The sequence below is a fragment of the Rhinichthys klamathensis genome, unplaced genomic scaffold, assembly GCF_029890125.1.
Source record: "Rhinichthys klamathensis goyatoka isolate OS25496 unplaced genomic scaffold, OSU_Roscu_1.1 h1tg000257l_1, whole genome shotgun sequence".
In the NCBI taxonomy this organism is placed as follows: Eukaryota; Metazoa; Chordata; class Actinopteri; order Cypriniformes; family Leuciscidae; genus Rhinichthys; species Rhinichthys klamathensis.
Genome location: NW_026606779.1, coordinates 85,001 through 105,789, shown reverse-complemented (window position 1 = coordinate 105,789; position 20,789 = coordinate 85,001). Strand labels below are relative to the sequence as shown.

The 20,789-nt window shown below is 37.0% G+C and overlaps 1 protein-coding gene across 1 annotated transcript in view; it reads left to right on the top strand.

Moving 5' to 3' along the window:
- LOC130101510 (anosmin-1) overlaps positions 1–20,789 on the top strand; it is an 83,861-nt gene that overhangs the window by 45,173 nt on the left and 17,899 nt on the right. Inside the window, exons 7-9 of the mRNA XM_056267279.1 lie at positions 4,411–4,613; positions 9,453–9,597; positions 11,312–11,431. Of these exons, the coding sequence (XP_056123254.1) occupies positions 4,411–4,613; positions 9,453–9,597; positions 11,312–11,431 (468 nt within the window). The remainder of the gene's footprint in view (positions 1–4,410; positions 4,614–9,452; positions 9,598–11,311; positions 11,432–20,789) is intronic.

The window sequence follows — 20,789 nt, the reverse complement described above, 5'->3', positions numbered from 1 at the left end:
ATTTTGCATGGGTGTTAAAATTCACTTCTCCCGTGATTCTATAGGAAAAATAATAATTTACATTCAAAATCGGTTCATAAATGCACTTTATTAGACGAGTGAAAACACTGCCTTGTAGAAATACCTCATAAAAGACTTTATTATAGGAATATTTCACTTGGAAATAAAAATTCTGTCATTATTTATTGCTCCTCATATTATTGCAAACCCGTATGATGTCATTATAATTTTTTTAGGAAAAGCTTAAATGACACAAATAACGTGTCCTTTTTATTTGTTTGCTTGGGTGTTCAAATCCACTTCTCTCGTGATTCTATACACTCTAAAAAATGCTGGGTTGTTTTAACCCAATTTTGGGTCAAATATGGACAAACCAAAATGTTGGGTTAAAAATATAATTTAAACATTTAACCCAACGGCTGAGTTTGTCCATATTTGACCCAAAGATGGGTTGAAACAACCCAGCATTTTTTAGTGTTTAGGAAATATGATCATTTACGTTCATGAATGCAGTTTATTAGACGAGTGAAAACACTGCCTTGTAGAAATACATCATAAAATACTTTATTAAAGGAATATTTCACTTTGAAATAAAAATTCTGTCATTATTTATTGCTCCTCATATTATTGCAAACCCGTATGATGTTATTATTATTATTTTTTAGGAAAAAGCTTAAATTAGACAAATTTAACCCAATTTTGGGTCAAATATGGACAAACCCAAACATTGGGTTAAAAATGTAATTAAAAAATTTAACCCAACGGCTGAGTTTGTCCATATTTGACCCAAAGTTTGGTTGAAACAACCCAGCATTTTTAGAGTTTAGGAAATATGATAATTTACGTTCATAAATGCAGTTTATTAGAAAATACCTCATAAAAGACTTTATTAAAGGAATATTTCACGAGTTTTACGACAGAGCCGTCGATCACAGAGCCTCCATTTAGGCCTGATGTAGAAGAGCTTAAATAAGACAAAAAAAGGGTCCTTTTTATTTGTTAAAATATATATATATATATATAATATATATATATATATATATATATATATTTTGCATGGGTGTTAAAATTCACTTCTCCCGTGATTCTATAGGAAAAATAATAATTTACATTCAAAATCGGTTCATAAATGCACTTTATTAGACGAGTGAAAACACTGCCTTGTAGAAATACCTCATAAAAGACTTTATTATAGGAATATTTCACTTGGAAATAAAAATTCTGTCATTATTTATTGCTCCTCATATTATTGCAAACCCGTATGATGTTATTATAATTTTTTTAGGAAAAGCTTAAATGACACAAATAACGTGTCCTTTTTATTTGTTTGCTTGGGTGTTCAAATCCACTTCTCTCGTGATATGCTGGGTTGTTTTAACCCAATTTTGGGTCAAATATGGACAAACCAAAATGTTGGGTTAAATCATCTGCCTTGCCAAGCTTTTGGAGAACCTGAGAGAAGATGATTGCATGTATTATTGACCATTTTCTTATATTGTGAAAAACACTTATTGTGTACTGCTTGTTTTTTTAAATCAAATTAAGAAACTGTTGTCTTCAGTGTGTAATGACAAAACAGAACCTCTATACAAATATACCATATTTGCATTGAGTAGAACTAGGTTAAAAAACAAACAAACTGCATTATCTTGAATTATCTCGAAATGGTTTGATAAAGGATCCGGTCTCTCCAATTCCCTTCTTTCCGAGAGCCAGTAAGAAAAAGTTCGTCGAGACAAACTTTAAGTTGGCTTGTGAAAGTTTGGACCGCAAAGTTTGAAGAAGTTTAAAGTAGTTTGAAGTTTAAATTAGTTTAAAGTAGTTTATAGTTTAACTTAGTTTAAAGTAGTTTATAGTTTAAAACCAAAATGTTGGGTTAAAAATATAATTTAAACATTTAACCCAACGGCTGAGTTTGTCCATATTTGACCCAAAGTTGGGTTGAAACAACCCAGCATTTTTTAGAGTTTAGGAAATATGATCATTTACGTTCATGAATGCAGTTTATTAGACGAGTGAAAACACTGCCTTGTAGAAATACATCATAAAATACTTTATTAAAGGAATATTTCAAATTCTGTCATTTATTTTTTGCTCCTCTAATTGTTATTTTAGTATCACTAATCTACAATTATAGATTTTGTTACTATATTTTGAATTTAGATTATATATAAATATATTATAATAAATAATAATATATGTGTATAATACGTTTTTACGGCCGTCGTTCGCCTGATTTAGAAAAGCTTAAATGAGACAAATAATCCTTTTTATTTGTTTGCTTTACTTCTCCCGTGATTCTATACGCTCGAAACAATGCTGGGTTGTTTTAACCCAATTTTGGGTCAAATATAGACAAACCCAAACGTTGGGTTGAAAATGTAATTTGAAAATTTAACCCAACAGCTGAGTTTGTCCATATTTGACCCATTCCTCTAATAACTGACTCCTGTTGCTCTGCTCTTACTGTACACCAGGGGCGTCACTAGGCCCTTTTTAGGGGGGCTTCAGCCCCCCTAAACTTCTGCCTAGCCCCCCTAAAAATGTGAGATTAATGTAGGCTACACAAATTCGTGTTCGCTTCAGTCTTGTTATAATCAGATTCAGCGCGTTCTTCATCTTCAATCCACAGCGGCGCCGAGCAGAGAGCACGTCAGAAACAGAGGACAGGGTGTGTGTGTGTGTGTGTGTGTGTGTGTGTGTTCATGTGTGTTCATCTGAGCCTCATTGGTCTGTCACTGCTCGTTAATGTCAGAATATTTGAGATGACCAATCAAATCAAAGTAGGCGGGCTTTATGTTCACAGATGCTGCTGCGCGCGAATTTTAACAGTGCGACTCGACGCGTACGGTCAAGTGCGAGATAAGATGTAAGTAGCTAAACTTAACATTTCATATTTTACTTTTTTTAGGTCATAAATGTTAAACGAATGACAAAAAATAATCAGGCAAACTAATATAGTTTTGTCTAATTTCGCCATTTTGAACTGAAAATAGGCTGTAACGTGACTCATGTAATGTAATAATTAGTTTACAAGAAACATTAACAAAGCCGTTTTCATCATGTTAGGCACAAGATTAATAATGAATGTGTACATATTGAGGATATAATACAAATTGTAGCCTTTAGTAAATTAAAAAAGCTCAGCTTTAGGAGGGGAAGAGAAAGGGACGAAGAGACTGAGAAAAAAAGAAAGAGTGATGGAGATGAGAAGAGAGCAGGTATTGACAAATAATCTGCCCACTGACATGGTTTTAAAGCTATTTCTTATCCTTTTTTTGGTCTTCAAACGTCTTGAAATGCACATATCAGAGAAATAAAAAATTTGAACCCCCTACCAACCTCAAATTTAGGACCTCTGTGATTATAAAGCCCTGTCTACGGCCCTGTATTAGGCATAAGATCAATAATAAATGTGTAGCCTACATATTGTGAATGCATTTAATAAACGTAATTACCTTTAGTAGCTTTCAGTAAATAAACGCGTCTGAGAAAATGATTCATAGGCAAAATCAACCTATCAATTGACCCTATGTTTACTTTCTTCACTGACAGACAAAAATGAAAAGCCTATATCAGTCAAAGCTCAGCTTTAGGAGGGGAAGAGACAGGGCAAGATAAAAACAAAGAGAAAAAGAGTGTGATGCTGATGAGGAGAGAAAAATAATCAGCTGCCCACTATCCAAGTTTTTTGGCCTTCAGAACATCTTAAAATGCACATATGTAGATCAGAGAAATCAAAATTTTCTCGGGGAGACCCCGAACCCCCTTATTTGCCCTACCTCACATTAGGGACCACAGTTATTATAAAACCGTGCCTTTGCATCGTAATGAAAATGGTTAATAGTGATCTTTAGATCCTAAACTAAAGTGTTACATTTTTTTATTTTTAAAAAAAAAATCATATTGGGGGCTTAGCCCCCCTAAAATGAAAATCCTAGTGACGCCCCTGCTGTACACAGATGTAGTGGCAGTGAGACTGTTCTCTTGATTTGATCAAAAATACAGTAACAATTGTAAAATATTATTACAATGTAAATCATCTGTTTTCTATGTAAATATATGGTCAAATTAAATGTATTCCTGTGATCAAAGCTGAATTTTCAGCATCATTACTCCAGTCTTCAATCTTGTAAACATTTATTTAGCAAATTGCAACTTTGTTAATTCTGACGTTATTTCTCATATGGCAGGGCAATTTCTTGTTATTTAAACATCATCTGCTGTGTGTGTGTGTGTGTGTGTGTGTGTGTGGCCTCACAGGATCATAATCCATCCTTGTTTTCCATCCAACTGTAATCACATGAACGCACATCACACCGTAATTATGACTTTCAAGCTTATAAGTAGCGTGTGTGTGTGTGTGTGTTGTTTTCCATCTAACAGAGGTGTGTGTGTGTGTGTGTGCAGACCCGTCTCCTCCTGCGACCCCTGCGGGACTGAGGGCCTCTAACCTCACGCTGGGTCCCGAGGGTCTGATGAGCGCTCGACTCGACTGGACTCTTCCGGCAGAATCCGATGTTCCCGTTCATCACTTCAGAGTCTCCTGGACCTGCAGCGTCCCGGGACAATCCCCGGCGCCCCGGAGGAAGAGGAGGAAGACCATCGACGGGGTAATGGAGGATTCCCTGACGTTTCCATCCAAGCTGTGTTTAACGTGTCTGATGATCTCAAGGGAATGTAACATTCGAATTCAGTCACACACTGCAAAAATGCTTTTCTCACTCTGTGTGTTTGTCTTGTTTCCAGTCCAAATATCTACAAATTCTTAAATCAAGAGGCATTTACTTTAGTAAATACGGTATTATGTCTTGTTTTCTGGGGAAATAAATCAAAATGAAGTGCGTTTTTGCTTAAAACAAGCAAAATTATCCGCCAATAGGGTCAGAAAAATAATCTTGTTTCTGTTTGAATTAACATTATTCTTCTGACCCCATTGGCGGATAATTTTGCTTGTTTTAAGCAAAAACTCACTTCATTTTGTTCTTTTCTTTTAAAAACAATATATAATTTCTTCTGTAATATAATTTTACTGATCTAGTAAATTCTTCTTGATTTAAGAATTTTTTTAAATTCCAAGTTAAAAAAAATACTAAGTACGTTTTGCAGTTTAGTGAATCGGTTCATTGAAACAAACAGTCCAAAAGAACCATTTGCCTGAAAATAATTGAACTACCCATCACACCCACAACTGAAATTACAATGAAATTGAAATTATTTTCAGACATAATTACTTGCATTTATTTGGTTTTGCATTTGGATATATATTTAGACATTATCAAGGCATCATCGTTGCTGATTTGTAGATTATACCCCCAAAATTGCTCTATTTCCCATTTATTTCCAATGCAGATCCACTTATCGTTTTCTAATCAACTCCACATTTTTTTCCTGTTTTTCCATTTAAATTAAGTAGGGCTGTCAAACGATTAATCGCATCCAAAATAAAAGTTTGTGTTTACATAATATATGTGTGTGTACTGTGTATAATTATTTTTAATACATAAATACCCACACATGCATGTGTATTTAAGAAATATTTGCATGTATATACTGTATATAGACTGAATGTAGCCTATATATAATGTATATTTTATATAAATATAAACATTTTATATATAAATAACATATTTTTCTTAAATATATACATATGTGCATTTATATACAAAATAATTATACACAGTACACACACATATATTATGTAAACGCAAACTTTTATTTTGGATGCGATTAAGCGTGATTAATTGTTTGACAGCCCTAAAATTAAGATTATTTTCCTTGTTTTCCATTAGAATTAAGATTATTTTTCTTGTTTTCCATTAGAATTAAGATTATCTCCCTTGTTTTCCATTAGAATTAAGATAACTTTTATTGTTTTCCATTAGAATTAAGATTATTTTTATTGTTTTCCATTAGAATTAAGATTATTTTTCTTGTTTTCCATTAGAATGAAGATTATTTTTCTTGTTTTCCATTAGAATGAAGATTATTTTTTATTGTTTTCCATTAGAATTAGGATTATTTTTATTGTTTTTCATTAGAATTAAGATTATTTTTTATTGTTTTCCATTAGAATTAAGATTATTTTTTATTGTTTTCCATTAGAATTAAGATTATTTTTATTGTTTTCCATTAGAATTAAGATTATTTTTATTGTTTTCCATTAGAATTAAGATTATTTTCCTTGTTTTCCATTAGAATTAAGATTATTTTTATTGTTTTCCATTAGAATTAAGATTATTTTTATTGTTTTTAGAATTAAGATTATTTTTCTTGTTTTCCATTAGAATTAAGATTATTTCCCTTGTTTTCCATTAGAATTAAGATTATTTTCCTTGTTTTCCATTAGAATTACGATTATTTTTCTTGTTTTCCATTAGAATTAAGATTATTTTTGTTTCTTTTTTTTTTTTTAGAAAACAATATATCATTTATTTATCATTTTACTTTTTACACAATTTTAAAAAAATTACACAATTTGTCTGTGTCCATATAACAAAAGTCACCATTCTGCTAAAGTAGAAACATAAATCTCACCGCATCACAACCACAACTTGAAATGAAATTGAAATGACAAGTATTTTCAGACATAATTACTTGCTTTTATTTGGTTTTGCATTTGAATATACACTCACCGGCCACTTTATTAGGTACACCTGTCCAACTGCTCGTTAACACTTAATTTCTTAGCAGCCAATCACATGGCGGCAACTCAGTGCATTTAGGCATGTAGACATGGTCAAGACAATCTCCTGCAGTTCAAACCGAGCATCAGTATGGGGAAGAAAGGTGATTTGAGTGACTTTGAACGTGGCATGATTGTTGGTGCCAGAAGGGCTGGTCTGAGTATTTCAGAAACTGCTAATCTACTGGGATTTTCACGCACAACCATCTCTAGGGTTTACAGAGAATGGTCCGAAAAAGAAAAAACATCCAGTGAGCGGCAGTTCTGTGGGCGGAAATGCCTTGTTGATGCCAGAGGTCAGAGGAGAATGGCCAGACTGGTTCGAGCTGATAGAAGGGCAACAGTGACTGAAATAACCACTCGTTACAACCGAGGTATGCAGCAAAGCATTTGTGAAGCCACAACACGCACAACCTTGAGGCGGATGGGCTACAACAGCAGAAGACTCCACCGGGTACCACTCATCTCCACTACAAATAGGAAAAAGAGGCTACAATTTGCAAGAGCTCACCAAAATTGAACAGTTGAAGACTGGAAAAATGTTGCCTGGTCTGATGAGTCTCGATTTCTGTTGAGACATTCAGATGTTAGAGTCAGAATTTGGCGTAAACAGAATGAGAACATAGAACCATCATGCCTTGTTACCACTGTGCAGGCTGGTGGTGGTGGTGTAATGGTGTGGGGGATGTTTTCCTGGCACACTTTAGGCCCCTTAGTGCCAATTGGGCATCGTTTAAATGCCACGGCCTACCTGAGCATTGTTTCTGACCATGTCCATCCCTTTATGGCCACCATGTACCCATCCTCTGATGGCTACTTCCACCATGTCACAAAGCTCTAATCATTTCAAATTGGTTTCTTGAACATGACAATGAGTTCACTGTACTAAAATGGCCTCCACAGTCACCAGATCTCAACCCAATAGAGCATCTTTGGGATGTGGTGGAACGGGAGATTCGCATCATGGATGTGCAGCCGACAAATCTGCGGCAACTGTGTGATGCCATCATGTCAATATGGACCAAACTCCCTGAGGAATGCTTCCAGCACCTTGTTGAATCTATGCCACGAAGAATTGAGGCAGTTCTGAAGGCAAAAGGGGGTCCAACCCGTTACTAGCATGGGGTACCTAATAAAGTGGCCGGTGAGTGTATATTTAGACATTATCAAAAACTGCATCGATTTGTAGATTTTACCCCCAAAATTGCTCCGTATTTCCCATTTATTTCCAATGCCGATCCACTTAGCGTTTTCTAATCATGTCCACAGTTTTTCTGGGTCCATATAACTAGTCCCACAAAAGTCTCAAACCATTCTGCTAAAGTAGAAACAGAAGTTGAGTGTATTGTGTTGAAATAAAGCAGAAGTAAAACATGACATATTAAAGCTGTCGACTGAAACTCTCCAAACAAACCCGACAGCGAGTGTGTTCATGATCTCCGACACACGATCTGTGTGTGGAGTTAGCGACCCGCTGATGCAGGAATGCCCAAACTAACCGGTTTAATAGCTAACCCGATCAAGCTCCCGCTGCGGAGGAATGCAGTGATCAGGAGACATGTGCTCCTGATAAACACATCAGTGTGAGGTCTGCACACGCTCACAGAATACAGCCTTCATGTCAAACACACACTTACACTAAAGAGCAACGTCTGCTCGGAGATTCTTCATTGTGTTATTATGTCATTTATGTTTGCAGGAGCCAAAACACACACACACACACACACACATAGAAGACGTTAACAAAAAAAAATCACATTTATGCATGTCTAGAAACTTTATTTATTCCATAAAAATCATATTTGTTAATGTACTGCTTTGAATTTTATTTGTTATATAATTTGTTATATATTTAATGTCACCTGCTAAATGTCAATGTCAAATATATGTCATATATTTAATATATAACATCTCAAATACATTTAATATATGACATATGTCAAATATATTATATATGAAATATGTTATATATATTAAATGTTAAACATTTTATATATTACATATATATCAGATATATTATATATTAAATATGTGTTATATATTAAGTACATGTCAAAAATATTATATTTTAAATATGTGTCAGATATGTAATATATTAAAAAGGCAGTCAAATATATTAAATATGTTTTGTATTAAATATATGCCTAATATGTTAAAAATATGAAATATATGTCAGACATAAATGTCATATTAAATGTCAAATATATTATGTACAGGTGAAACTCGAAAAATGAGAATATGGTGCAAAAGTTCATTTATTTCAGTAATTCAACTTAAAAGGTGAAACTAATATATTATATAGACTCATTACATGCAAAGTGAGATATTTCAAGCCTTTATTTGTTATAATTGTGATGATTATGGATTACAGATATGAAAACCTTTTCACAATATTCTACTTTTGAATTTGGGGATTTCATATCTGTAAGCCATAATCATCAAAATTTAATTAAATATTTCAGAATCTATTATATATTATATGTCAGATATAGTATATATATTAAATATATAACAAATAATTCACAGATATGCTGAAGCAGTGCATTGAAACACGGGTCTGGTTGATGAAGGCATGTAAACGAGTGTGTGTGTGTGTGTGTGTGTGTTCCAGGCGGAGCGCTGGACGGGTCTGGTTGATGAAGGCATGTAAACGAGTGTGTGTGTGTGTGTGTGTGTGTTCCAGGTGGAGCGCTGGACGGGTCTGGTTGATGAAGGCATGTAAACGAGTGTGTGTGTGTGTGTGTGTGTGTGTGTGTGTGTGTTGCAGGCGGAGCGCTGGACGGCTCTGGACGGGCTTCAGTGGAACTGCAGTGGCTCAGTGGAGGTCCAGGCCGTGTCGTACTGGGGTCAGCGCCGACTCAAGAGTGCCAAAGCCTCCGTTCACATCGACACACAACAACACACTCAGTCAAGTACGACATCATCATCATCAGTGCACGATCTCATGAGGGAATATGATTATTACCATAGTCTGTCTGAATACGCCACTCTGATTGGCTGGAAGGTGTGTAGTAAAACCGTCAGTAAAGTCAGATAATAATAATATAATCTCTATAACGTCGTGCATTACAGTCGCTCAATGCACAGTGCGGATTATCCCTCACATATGCATATATTTTTAATGTTATCGTTATCGGCCTGATTAGAAAATTTGGCCGATATATTAAAGCCGATAAATATTTGATATATTGATATGATATAATATTCGATAAATATAAAAATATTGTATTGTATTATTTCCTTCAGCTGAGACTCTTCAGATGCGCACTGTTCAACATTATGGTTTTGAATTGATTGAAATATGATTGGAATCACTTTGAAAAGGAAAATAGATGCAGCGGAAGTCTGTGATATCGGCTACATAACATTATAATAAGAACATCATAATTGTGTGTTTGGGATGTGGATTTTAATGACGAGACTTTTGTTTTTGTAATCAGACTCTCAAAAATGACATAAGAATTTGGATTTTGATTATCGGCCAATATATCGGTTATCGGCTTTCAAATATGAAGAATTATCGGTTATCAGACAATTTTTTTTATATCGGTTCATCCCCAATATAAATATATATATAACTGACTATTTAATTTAAAATATTTTAATTATTAATTTTTTTAATAATTTTATTTTTATTTATTTAATAATTGTAGTTATTTGATGGACCATGATGGAAGAACACTTTATTTCCCATATTTAATGCTCAAAAATCCTTAATTTAGTCAATTATGTTAATATGTATTTTCATATAAATCTTAAAAAATTAATAAAATGAATATATAATAATAACGATATGGTGATACTTTAGTTTAGGGTCCAATTCTCACTATTAACTAGTATCTTATTATCATGCATATTATGATATTGGCTGTTTATGAGTACTTATAAAGCACATATTAATGTCTTATTCTGCATGATCATAATCTACATCCCTTAATCACACAATACCTTCATTTAACAACTACCTTACTATTAATAATCAGAAATTATGAGTTTATTGAGGCAAAAGTCATAGTTAATATTGAGAACTGGACCCTAAACTAAAGTGTGACCGTATATACAGTATTTATATGGTAAAAGTAAAGTGTAAATAGTCAAAGTGTCTTTAACTAAAATAAACCCAAGGATGAATCATATTTTCATATTTAATAACTTTCATATACATCCACCAATTTAACAGGTCATACGAATCGATTGAACTGATTCACAGAAATTAATCGAACTTATCAACTCTAAGTTTCGAATATTAGAATAAGTCTAGACGTCTAGAATATTAATGTTGATTGAGTTGTTGTGTTCAGAGACTCAGCACACATTGTAAAATATGATTTTTAATGAAGTTGTGAATAAAACAAAGAGCACGTTTTACAACGTCTTTCTACTTAAAAATTTCACTTTAAATTCAATAAAATCCAATAATATGATAATTAATTAAATTAAGTGCAATTCATTCTGCTTTATCTCAAGCTTACTTCCCATTTCTCTGTAATTATTTGTGAAATTTACTAGGAGTTTCTAAGTGAAATTGTTTCGAAGTAAAAGAAATCAGCGGTTTCATTAGTAGGGTATTAGTAATGAGTAATGTATGGATCATAGTAATATTTAATCTCTCGAATGTTGATTTAGAGGCAGTTTCTAAAGTGAGGAAAGTGTCTGTGAAAAAACCCTCGAGCGCTCTGGGAGTCGGCACACCGTATTACAAGAACGGAGAACTACAGGTGCGCATCTACTGGAAGAAGAGAACAGGTAACACACACAACATCTACACAACATCTGCACAACATCTACACAACATCTACACAACATCTACACAACATCAACACAACATCAGCACACCGTATTACAAGAACGGAGAACTACAGGTGCGCATCTACTGGAAGAAGAGAACAGGTAACACACACAACATCTACACAACATCTGCACAACATCTACACAACATCTACACAACATCTACACAACATCAACACAACATCAGCACACCGTATTACAAGAACGGAGAACTACAGGTGCGCATCTACTGGAAGAAGAGAACAGGTAACACACACAACATCTACACAACATCTGCACAACATCTACACAACATCTACACAACATCTACACAACATCAACACAACATCAGCACACCGTATTACAAGAACGGAGAACTACAGGTGCGCATCTACTGGAAGAAGAGAACAGGTAACACACACAACATCTACACAACATCTGCACAACATCTACACAACATCTACACAACATCTACACAACATCAACACAACATCAGCACACCGTATTACAAGAACGGAGAACTACAGGTGCGCATCTACTGGAAGAAGAGAACAGGTAACACACAGACAACATCTACACAACATCTACACAACATCTACACAACATCTGCACAACATCTACACAACATCTACACAACATCTGCACAACATCTACACAACATCTACACAACATCTACACAACATCAGCACAACATCTGCACAACATCTACACAACATCTACACAACATCTACACAACATCAGCACAACATCTACACAACATCTACACAACATCAACACAACATCAACACAACATCAGCACACCGTATTACAAGAACGGAGAACTACAGGTGCGCATCTACTGGAAGAAGAGAACAGGTAACACACAGACAACATCTACACAACATCTACACAACATCTACACAACATCTACACAAGATCTACACAACATCTGCACAACATCTACACAACATCTACACAACATCTACACAACATCAGCACAACATCTACACAACATCAACACAACATCAACACAACATCAACACAACATCAGCACACCGTATTACAAGAACGGAGAACTACAGGTGCGCATCTACTGGAAGAAGAGAACAGGTAACACACAGACAACATCTACACAACATCTACACAACATCTACACAACATCTGCACAACATCTACACAACATCTACACAACATCTACACAACATCTACACAACATCTACACAACATCTACACAACATCTACACAACATCAGCACACCGTATTACAAGAACGGAGAACTACAGGTGCGCATCTACTGGAAGAAGAGAACAGGTAACACACAGACAACATCTACACAACATCTACACAACATCAACACAACATCAACACAACATCAACACAACATCAACACAACATCTACACAACATCAGCACAACATCTACACAACATCAACACAACATCAACACAACATCAACACAACATCAGCACACCGTATTACAAGAACGGAGAACTACAGGTGCGCATCTACTGGAAGAAGAGAACAGGTAACACACAGACAACATCTACACAACATCTACACAACATCTACACAACATCTGCACAACATCTACACAACATCTACACAACATCTACACAACATCTACACAACATCTACACAACATCTACACAACATCAGCACACCGTATTACAAGAACGGAGAACTACAGGTGCGCATCTACTGGAAGAAGAGAACAGGTAACACACAGACAACATCTACACAACATCTACACAACATCTACACAACATCTGCACAACATCTACACAACATCTACACAACATCTACACAACATCTACACAACATCTACACAACATCTACACAACATCAACACAACATCAGCACACCGTATTACAAGAACGGAGAACTACAGGTGCGCATCTACTGGAAGAAGAGAACAGGTAACACACACAACATCTACACAACATCTGCACAACATCTACACAACATCTACACAACATCTACACAACATCAACACAACATCAGCACACCGTATTACAAGAACGGAGAACTACAGGTGCGCATCTACTGGAAGAAGAGAACAGGTAACACACACAACATCTACACAACATCTGCACAACATCTACACAACATCTACACAACATCTACACAACATCAACACAACATCAGCACACCGTATTACAAGAACGGAGAACTACAGGTGCGCATCTACTGGAAGAAGAGAACAGGTAACACACACAACATCTACACAACATCTGCACAACATCTACACAACATCTACACAACATCTACACAACATCAACACAACATCAGCACACCGTATTACAAGAACGGAGAACTACAGGTGCGCATCTACTGGAAGAAGAGAACAGGTAACACACAGACAACATCTACACAACATCTACACAACATCTACACAACATCTGCACAACATCTACACAACATCTACACAACATCTGCACAACATCTACACAACATCTACACAACATCTACACAACATCAGCACAACATCTGCACAACATCTACACAACATCTACACAACATCTACACAACATCAGCACAACATCTACACAACATCTACACAACATCAACACAACATCAACACAACATCAGCACACCGTATTACAAGAACGGAGAACTACAGGTGCGCATCTACTGGAAGAAGAGAACAGGTAACACACAGACAACATCTACACAACATCTACACAACATCTACACAACATCTACACAAGATCTACACAACATCTGCACAACATCTACACAACATCTACACAACATCTACACAACATCAGCACAACATCTACACAACATCAACACAACATCAACACAACATCAACACAACATCAGCACACCGTATTACAAGAACGGAGAACTACAGGTGCGCATCTACTGGAAGAAGAGAACAGGTAACACACAGACAACATCTACACAACATCTACACAACATCTACACAACATCTGCACAACATCTACACAACATCTACACAACATCTACACAACATCTACACAACATCTACACAACATCAGCACAACATCTACACAACATCAACACAACATCAACACAACATCAGCACACCGTATTACAAGAACGGAGAACTACAGGTGCGCATCTACTGGAAGAAGAGAACAGGTAACACACACACAACATCTACACAACATCTGCACAACATCTACACAACATCTGCACAACATCTACACAACATCTACACAACATCTGCACAACATCTACACAACATCTACACAACATCTACACAACATCTGCACAACATCTACACAACATCTACACAACATCAACACAACATCTACACAACATCAACACAAAATCTACACAACATCTACACAACATCAGCACACCGTATTACAAGAACGGAGAACTACAGGTGCGCATCTACTGGAAGAAGAGAACAGGTAACACACACACAACATCTACACAACATCTACACAACATCTACACAACATCAACACAACATCTGCACAACATCTGCACAACATCTACACAACATCTACACAACATCAGCACACCGTATTACAAGAACGGAGAACTACAGGTGCGCATCTACTGGAAGAAGAGAACAGGTAACACACACACAACATCTACACAACATCTACACAACATCTACACAACATCTACACAACATCTACACAACATCTGCACAACATCTACACAACATCTGCACAACATCTACACAACATCTACACAACTTCTACACAACATCTACACAACATCAACACAACATCTGCACAACATCATCACATCATCAACACACCGTATTACAAGAACGGAGAACTACAGGTGCGCATCTACTGGAAGAAGAGAACAGGTAACACACACAACATCTACACAACATCTACACAACATCTACACAACATCTACACAACATCAACACAACATCAACACAACATCTATACAACATCAACACAACATCTACACAACATCAGCACACCGTATTACAAGAACGGAGAACTACAGGTGCACATCTACTGGAAGAAGAGAACAGGTAACACACACAACATCTACACAACATCTACACAACATCTGCACAACATCTGCACAACATCTACACAACATCTACACAACATCAACACACCGTATTACAAGAACGGAGAACTACAGGTGCGCATCTACTGGAAGAAGAGAACAGGTAACACACACACAACATCTACACAACATCTACACAACATCTACACAACATCAACACAACATCTACACAACATCTGCACAACATCTGCACAACATCTACACAACATCTACACAACATCTACACAACATCAGCACACCGTATTACAAGAACGGAGAACTACAGGTGCACATCTACTGGAAGAAGAGAACAGGTAACACACACAACATCTACACAACATCTACACAACATCTGCACAACATCTGCACAACATCTACACAACATCTACACAACATCAACACAACATCAGCACACCGTATTACAAGAACAGAGAACTACAGGTGCGCATCTACTGGAAGAAGAGAACAGGTAACACACACACAACATCTACACAACATCTACACAACATCTACACAACATCAACACAACATCAGCACACCGTATTACAAGAACGGAGAACTACAGGTGCACATCTACTGGAAGAAGAGAACAGGTAACACACACAACATCTACACAACATCTACACAACATCTGCACAACATCTGCACAACATCTACACAACATCTACACAACATCAACACAACATCAGCACACCGTATTACAAGAACAGAGAACTACAGGTGCGCATCTACTGGAAGAAGAGAACAGGTAACACACACAACATCTACACAACATCTACACAACATCTACACAACATCAACACAACATCAACACAACATCTACACAACATCAGCACACCGTATTACAAGAACGGAGACCTACAGGTGCACATCTACTGGAAGAAGAGAACAGGTAACACACACAACATCAACACAACATCTACACGACATCAACACAACATCAACACCGTATTACAATGTTAATGTTCAATGTTCGATTTTTTTTTTTTACTGTTTAATGTTTTTTACGTGTAACAATGTTCAATGTTATGGGAATAAGGAGGCGGGAACCGGCGGGAACACACAATTTAAAGTCCCTGTAAAGGCAATTCTAAAAAAAAATTCTAAACCCATTATAAATGTTAGAAATGTATTGCTAAAACATATTAAAAAGAATGTGAACTGTGAATTACTGAATTGTGGAGTTAGACCGTTAAACAGTTTTTCACCATTGCTATTTTCCGGATTTTCTGGGCGGGGCTAAAACGGGTCTTGATGACGCACTGGAGCCCCTGAGCTCCTGGACACGCCCCTACTTGATGACGCACTGGAGCCCCTGAGCTCCTGGACACGCCCCTACTTGATGACGCACTGGAGCCCCTGAGCTCCTGGACACGCCCCTACTTGATGACGCACTGGAGCCCCTGAGCTCCTGGACACGCCCCTACTTGATGACGCACTGGAGCCCCTGAGCTCCTGGACACGCCCCTACTTGATGATGCACTGGAGCCCCTGAGCTTCTGGACACGCCCCTAGTTGATGACGCACTGGAGCCCCTGAGCTTCTGGACACGCCCCTACTTGATGACGCACTGGAGCCTCTGAGCTCCTGGACACGCCCCTACTTGATGACGCACTGGAGCCCTGAGCTCCTGGACACGCCCCTACTTGATGACGCACTGGAGCCCCTGAGCTCCTGGACACGCCCCTACTTGATGACGCACTGGAGCCCCTGAGCTCCTGGACACGCCCCTACTTGATGACGCACTGGAGCCCTGAGCTCCTGGACACGCCCCTACTTGATGACGCACTGGAGCCCCTGAGCTCCTGGACACGCCCCTACTTGATGACGCACTGGAGCCCTGAGCTCCTGGACACGCCCCTACTTGATGACGCACTGGAGCCCCTGAGCTCCTGGACACGCCCCTACTTGATGACGCACTGGAGCCCCTGAGCTCCTGGACACGCCCCTACTTGATGACGCACTGGAGCCCCTGAGCTCCTGGACACGCCCCTACTTGATGACGCACTGGAGCCCCTGAGCTCCTGGACACGCCCCTACTTGATGACGCACTGGAGCCCCTGAGCTCCTGGACACGCCCCTACTTGATGACGCACTGGAGCCCCTGAGCTCCTGGACACGCCCCTACTTGATGACGCACTGGAGCCACTGAGGCTGGCTCCTCCCCTAACAATAGAGCACATTCGCATCAGTTTGGCGCGAGTTACTGTCAGTACTATTAGTTACTACAGCCTGCAGTTTGCTAGCTAGCTATGCCTTCGACACGGAAATGCGTAGGCTACTACCTGGATGCGATCATGTACAAAACAGATCGGTGTCTTTATTTAAATTACCTAAAAACGATTACATCAAGAAGAGGTGGATTAATTTTGTGAAGAGCCAACCTTGATGGAGAGCTGAGGATCACCGCCAACACCCGCCTCTGTGTAGTGATCATTTTACACGGGATAGTTTTATAAACTTTCGTCGGAGACAACTGGGATTCACTGATAATCCGCTGTTACTGGTGAATGGGGCCGAACCGACTATCTCCCGCCTCGGCCTTCATCTCCCCGTCCCGAAAGCAGTATCAGCTAATATCACCGTCGGCAGCTTTCCCGCGAGTGGGCGTGGTTTCAGCGCAGCCAGCGGACACGCCCCCAGCGTTTGAGAGCAGTTTTTCAAGATTTTGATAGCTTATTTTATGACCTTGCCGGCTTTTTTTATCATTCAAAATTGGCTGGGTGGCTAATAACACATTTTTCTGTGGTGTGACAAACTCAGAACACATACTTAATTTTGACTTTACAGGGACTTTAATAATAAAATAAGCAAATACAAAATGAAAGTAAAAGACAGCAGCCCCTCACGGACGACTGTTGGCACATATAATAAAACATAAAACACAACATAAGTCCAGGCCTGTTCCTCTCTCTCTCTTCACTGCCGTCGCTCCTCCTTCACGCTTCCGCTCCTCCGTGAGAGACCCGAGACCGGTGCGCCGCGCAGGAGTCGCTCATCAGCAATCACGCCACCGGCCTCGCGCCGTCCTCTCAGGGCCCTCGGCCTCGTCCTGCTCAACACAGATTGGTCGATTGATAAGCTTAAATCTGATTGGCTGAAGCGTACGACTGATCCGTGTAGCACTGCCAGGAAAGTCTCAAAAATACGCACACACAAATCCAAGGCGATCCACGCGCAAATGACGATTTGCACATTCACATTCAAGGATAAACATTTTAAACATTCGAAGGTTTCTGTGCACAGTTGTATACAGGTGAAACTCGAAAAATTAGAATATGGTGCAAAAGTTCATTTATTTCAGTAATTCAACTTAAAAGGTGAAACTAATATATTATATAGACTCATTACATGCAGAGTGAGATATTTCAAGCCTTTATTTGTTATAATGTTGATGATTATGGCTTACAGCTTATGAAAAGCTTTTCACAATATTCTAATTTTGAATTTGGGGTTTTCAGAACTGTAAGCCATAATCATCAACATTATAACTAATAAAGGCTTGAAATATCTCACTTTCTTGCCGCCGCCCGTCTCGCCGCCCGTCGGTGTATGAATGAGTGTGTGAATGGGTGAATGTGAGGCAAATGTAAAGCGCTTTGGTGGCCATTGGGTCTGTGAAAGCGCTATATAAATGCAGTCCATTTACCATTTACCATTTACTTTGCATGTAATGAGTCTATATAATATATTAATTTCACCTTTTAAGTTGAATTACTGAAATAAATGAACTTTTGCACCATATTCTAATTTTTGGAGTTTCACCTGTATATGCATTTGTGAAATGTATTTTATGAATATAAAATTTTATTTCACGCACGTGAATTGTTTTTTTGTGTATGTAAATTTGGTCTTATGCATGTGAAATTGGCTACGCATGTGTGAATCATGTTTTGTGCATGAATGATGAATGAGAGGGATCTGGCTCCACAGCTGAGATGCTTTACTGAAGGATGACGAGTGTTTCAGTCTGAGCGAGTCATGAGACTCTGAGGCGTTGGTGTGTTTCTGCTGACTCGTCCTGTGCCTCACCGTTTTTATTCTGCCGGCCTCAAAGCATCAGGTCAACCTGAACTAATCTCATTCTGCTTTTAAACTTCTAAAGAACAGCTCGTCACAACTTGGGGGATGTGCAAATATGCATGTTTGAGTTCGCTGATGGCTTTCCTAAATGACTAGCTGATAAAACAGCATGACAAAATATCTCGAAACTAGAAAAATGTAGAATAATTTAATGTTTTTTGGTCTAATTTAGAAAAATTACTACTTGAAAGAGTTGTACATTTCATAGAACAAACTAGAAAATTTTTAACTTTCAAATTTAGTTTAATTTAGAAAATGTGTTTGTTGATAAAACAGCAAGATGCAATATTTAGCAAGAAAAAGTTTTTTTGAACATTTTATAGCACAAACTAGAACATTTAAAAAAAATTGTTTATTTAGTTATTTACATTTTAAATGGTCTAATTTAGAAAAATAACTAGTAGATAAAAAAAAACTTTTTATTGCACAGATTCAACATTTTAAATAATTGAATTATTATTATTCATTTACCATTTCATTTTTAATTTAGTAAAATATATTTTTTTTTTATAAAACAGCTGGATGCAGGAGGAAAAATATCTTAAACAGCAAAAAACGGCAACATTTAGAATAATTTAATTATTAATTTATTTATTAATAAAAAATATGTCAAATTTAGAAAAAAAATACTTGATAAAACAGTGAGAGAAAATATCTTGAACTTTTTTTATAGCACAAACTAGAAAATGTAGAATCATTTAATTTATTATAATTACATTTATTTTAGTCAACTTTAGAAAAAAAGACTAGTTGATAAAATAGCGAGATACAGGATGAAAAATCTCTATAGCAAAAAACTTCAAAATCTAGATTAATATATATAAAAAATTATTATTATAAAAAAAAACATTTTTTTTAGTCATTTAGAAAAATCACTAATTGATAAAACTGAGATGCAGAATGAAAAAATGTCTTCTTTTATAGATAGAATAATAATAATTTGCATGATTAGTTAATAAAACCGCGAGATGCATATATAGAACTTTTGGAAACACTTTATTTTAGTGTCCTTGTTACATATGTCACATGTACTTACCGTAGTAATAACAGTAAATTATGCATAATTACATGCAACTAACCCTCAACAAACCCTAACCCTATGGTAAGTACATGTTGTTAATTATTATTACTCAGTACTTAAATGTATAATTACACTGTAACAATGACACCTTAAAATAAAGTGTAACCGAACTTTTTATAGTATTTCCCTTTTTTTTTTTACTTTTCAACCAACCACCGAAGCGCACAGGATTGTGGGATACCGACAGAGACGGGTAGACGTGT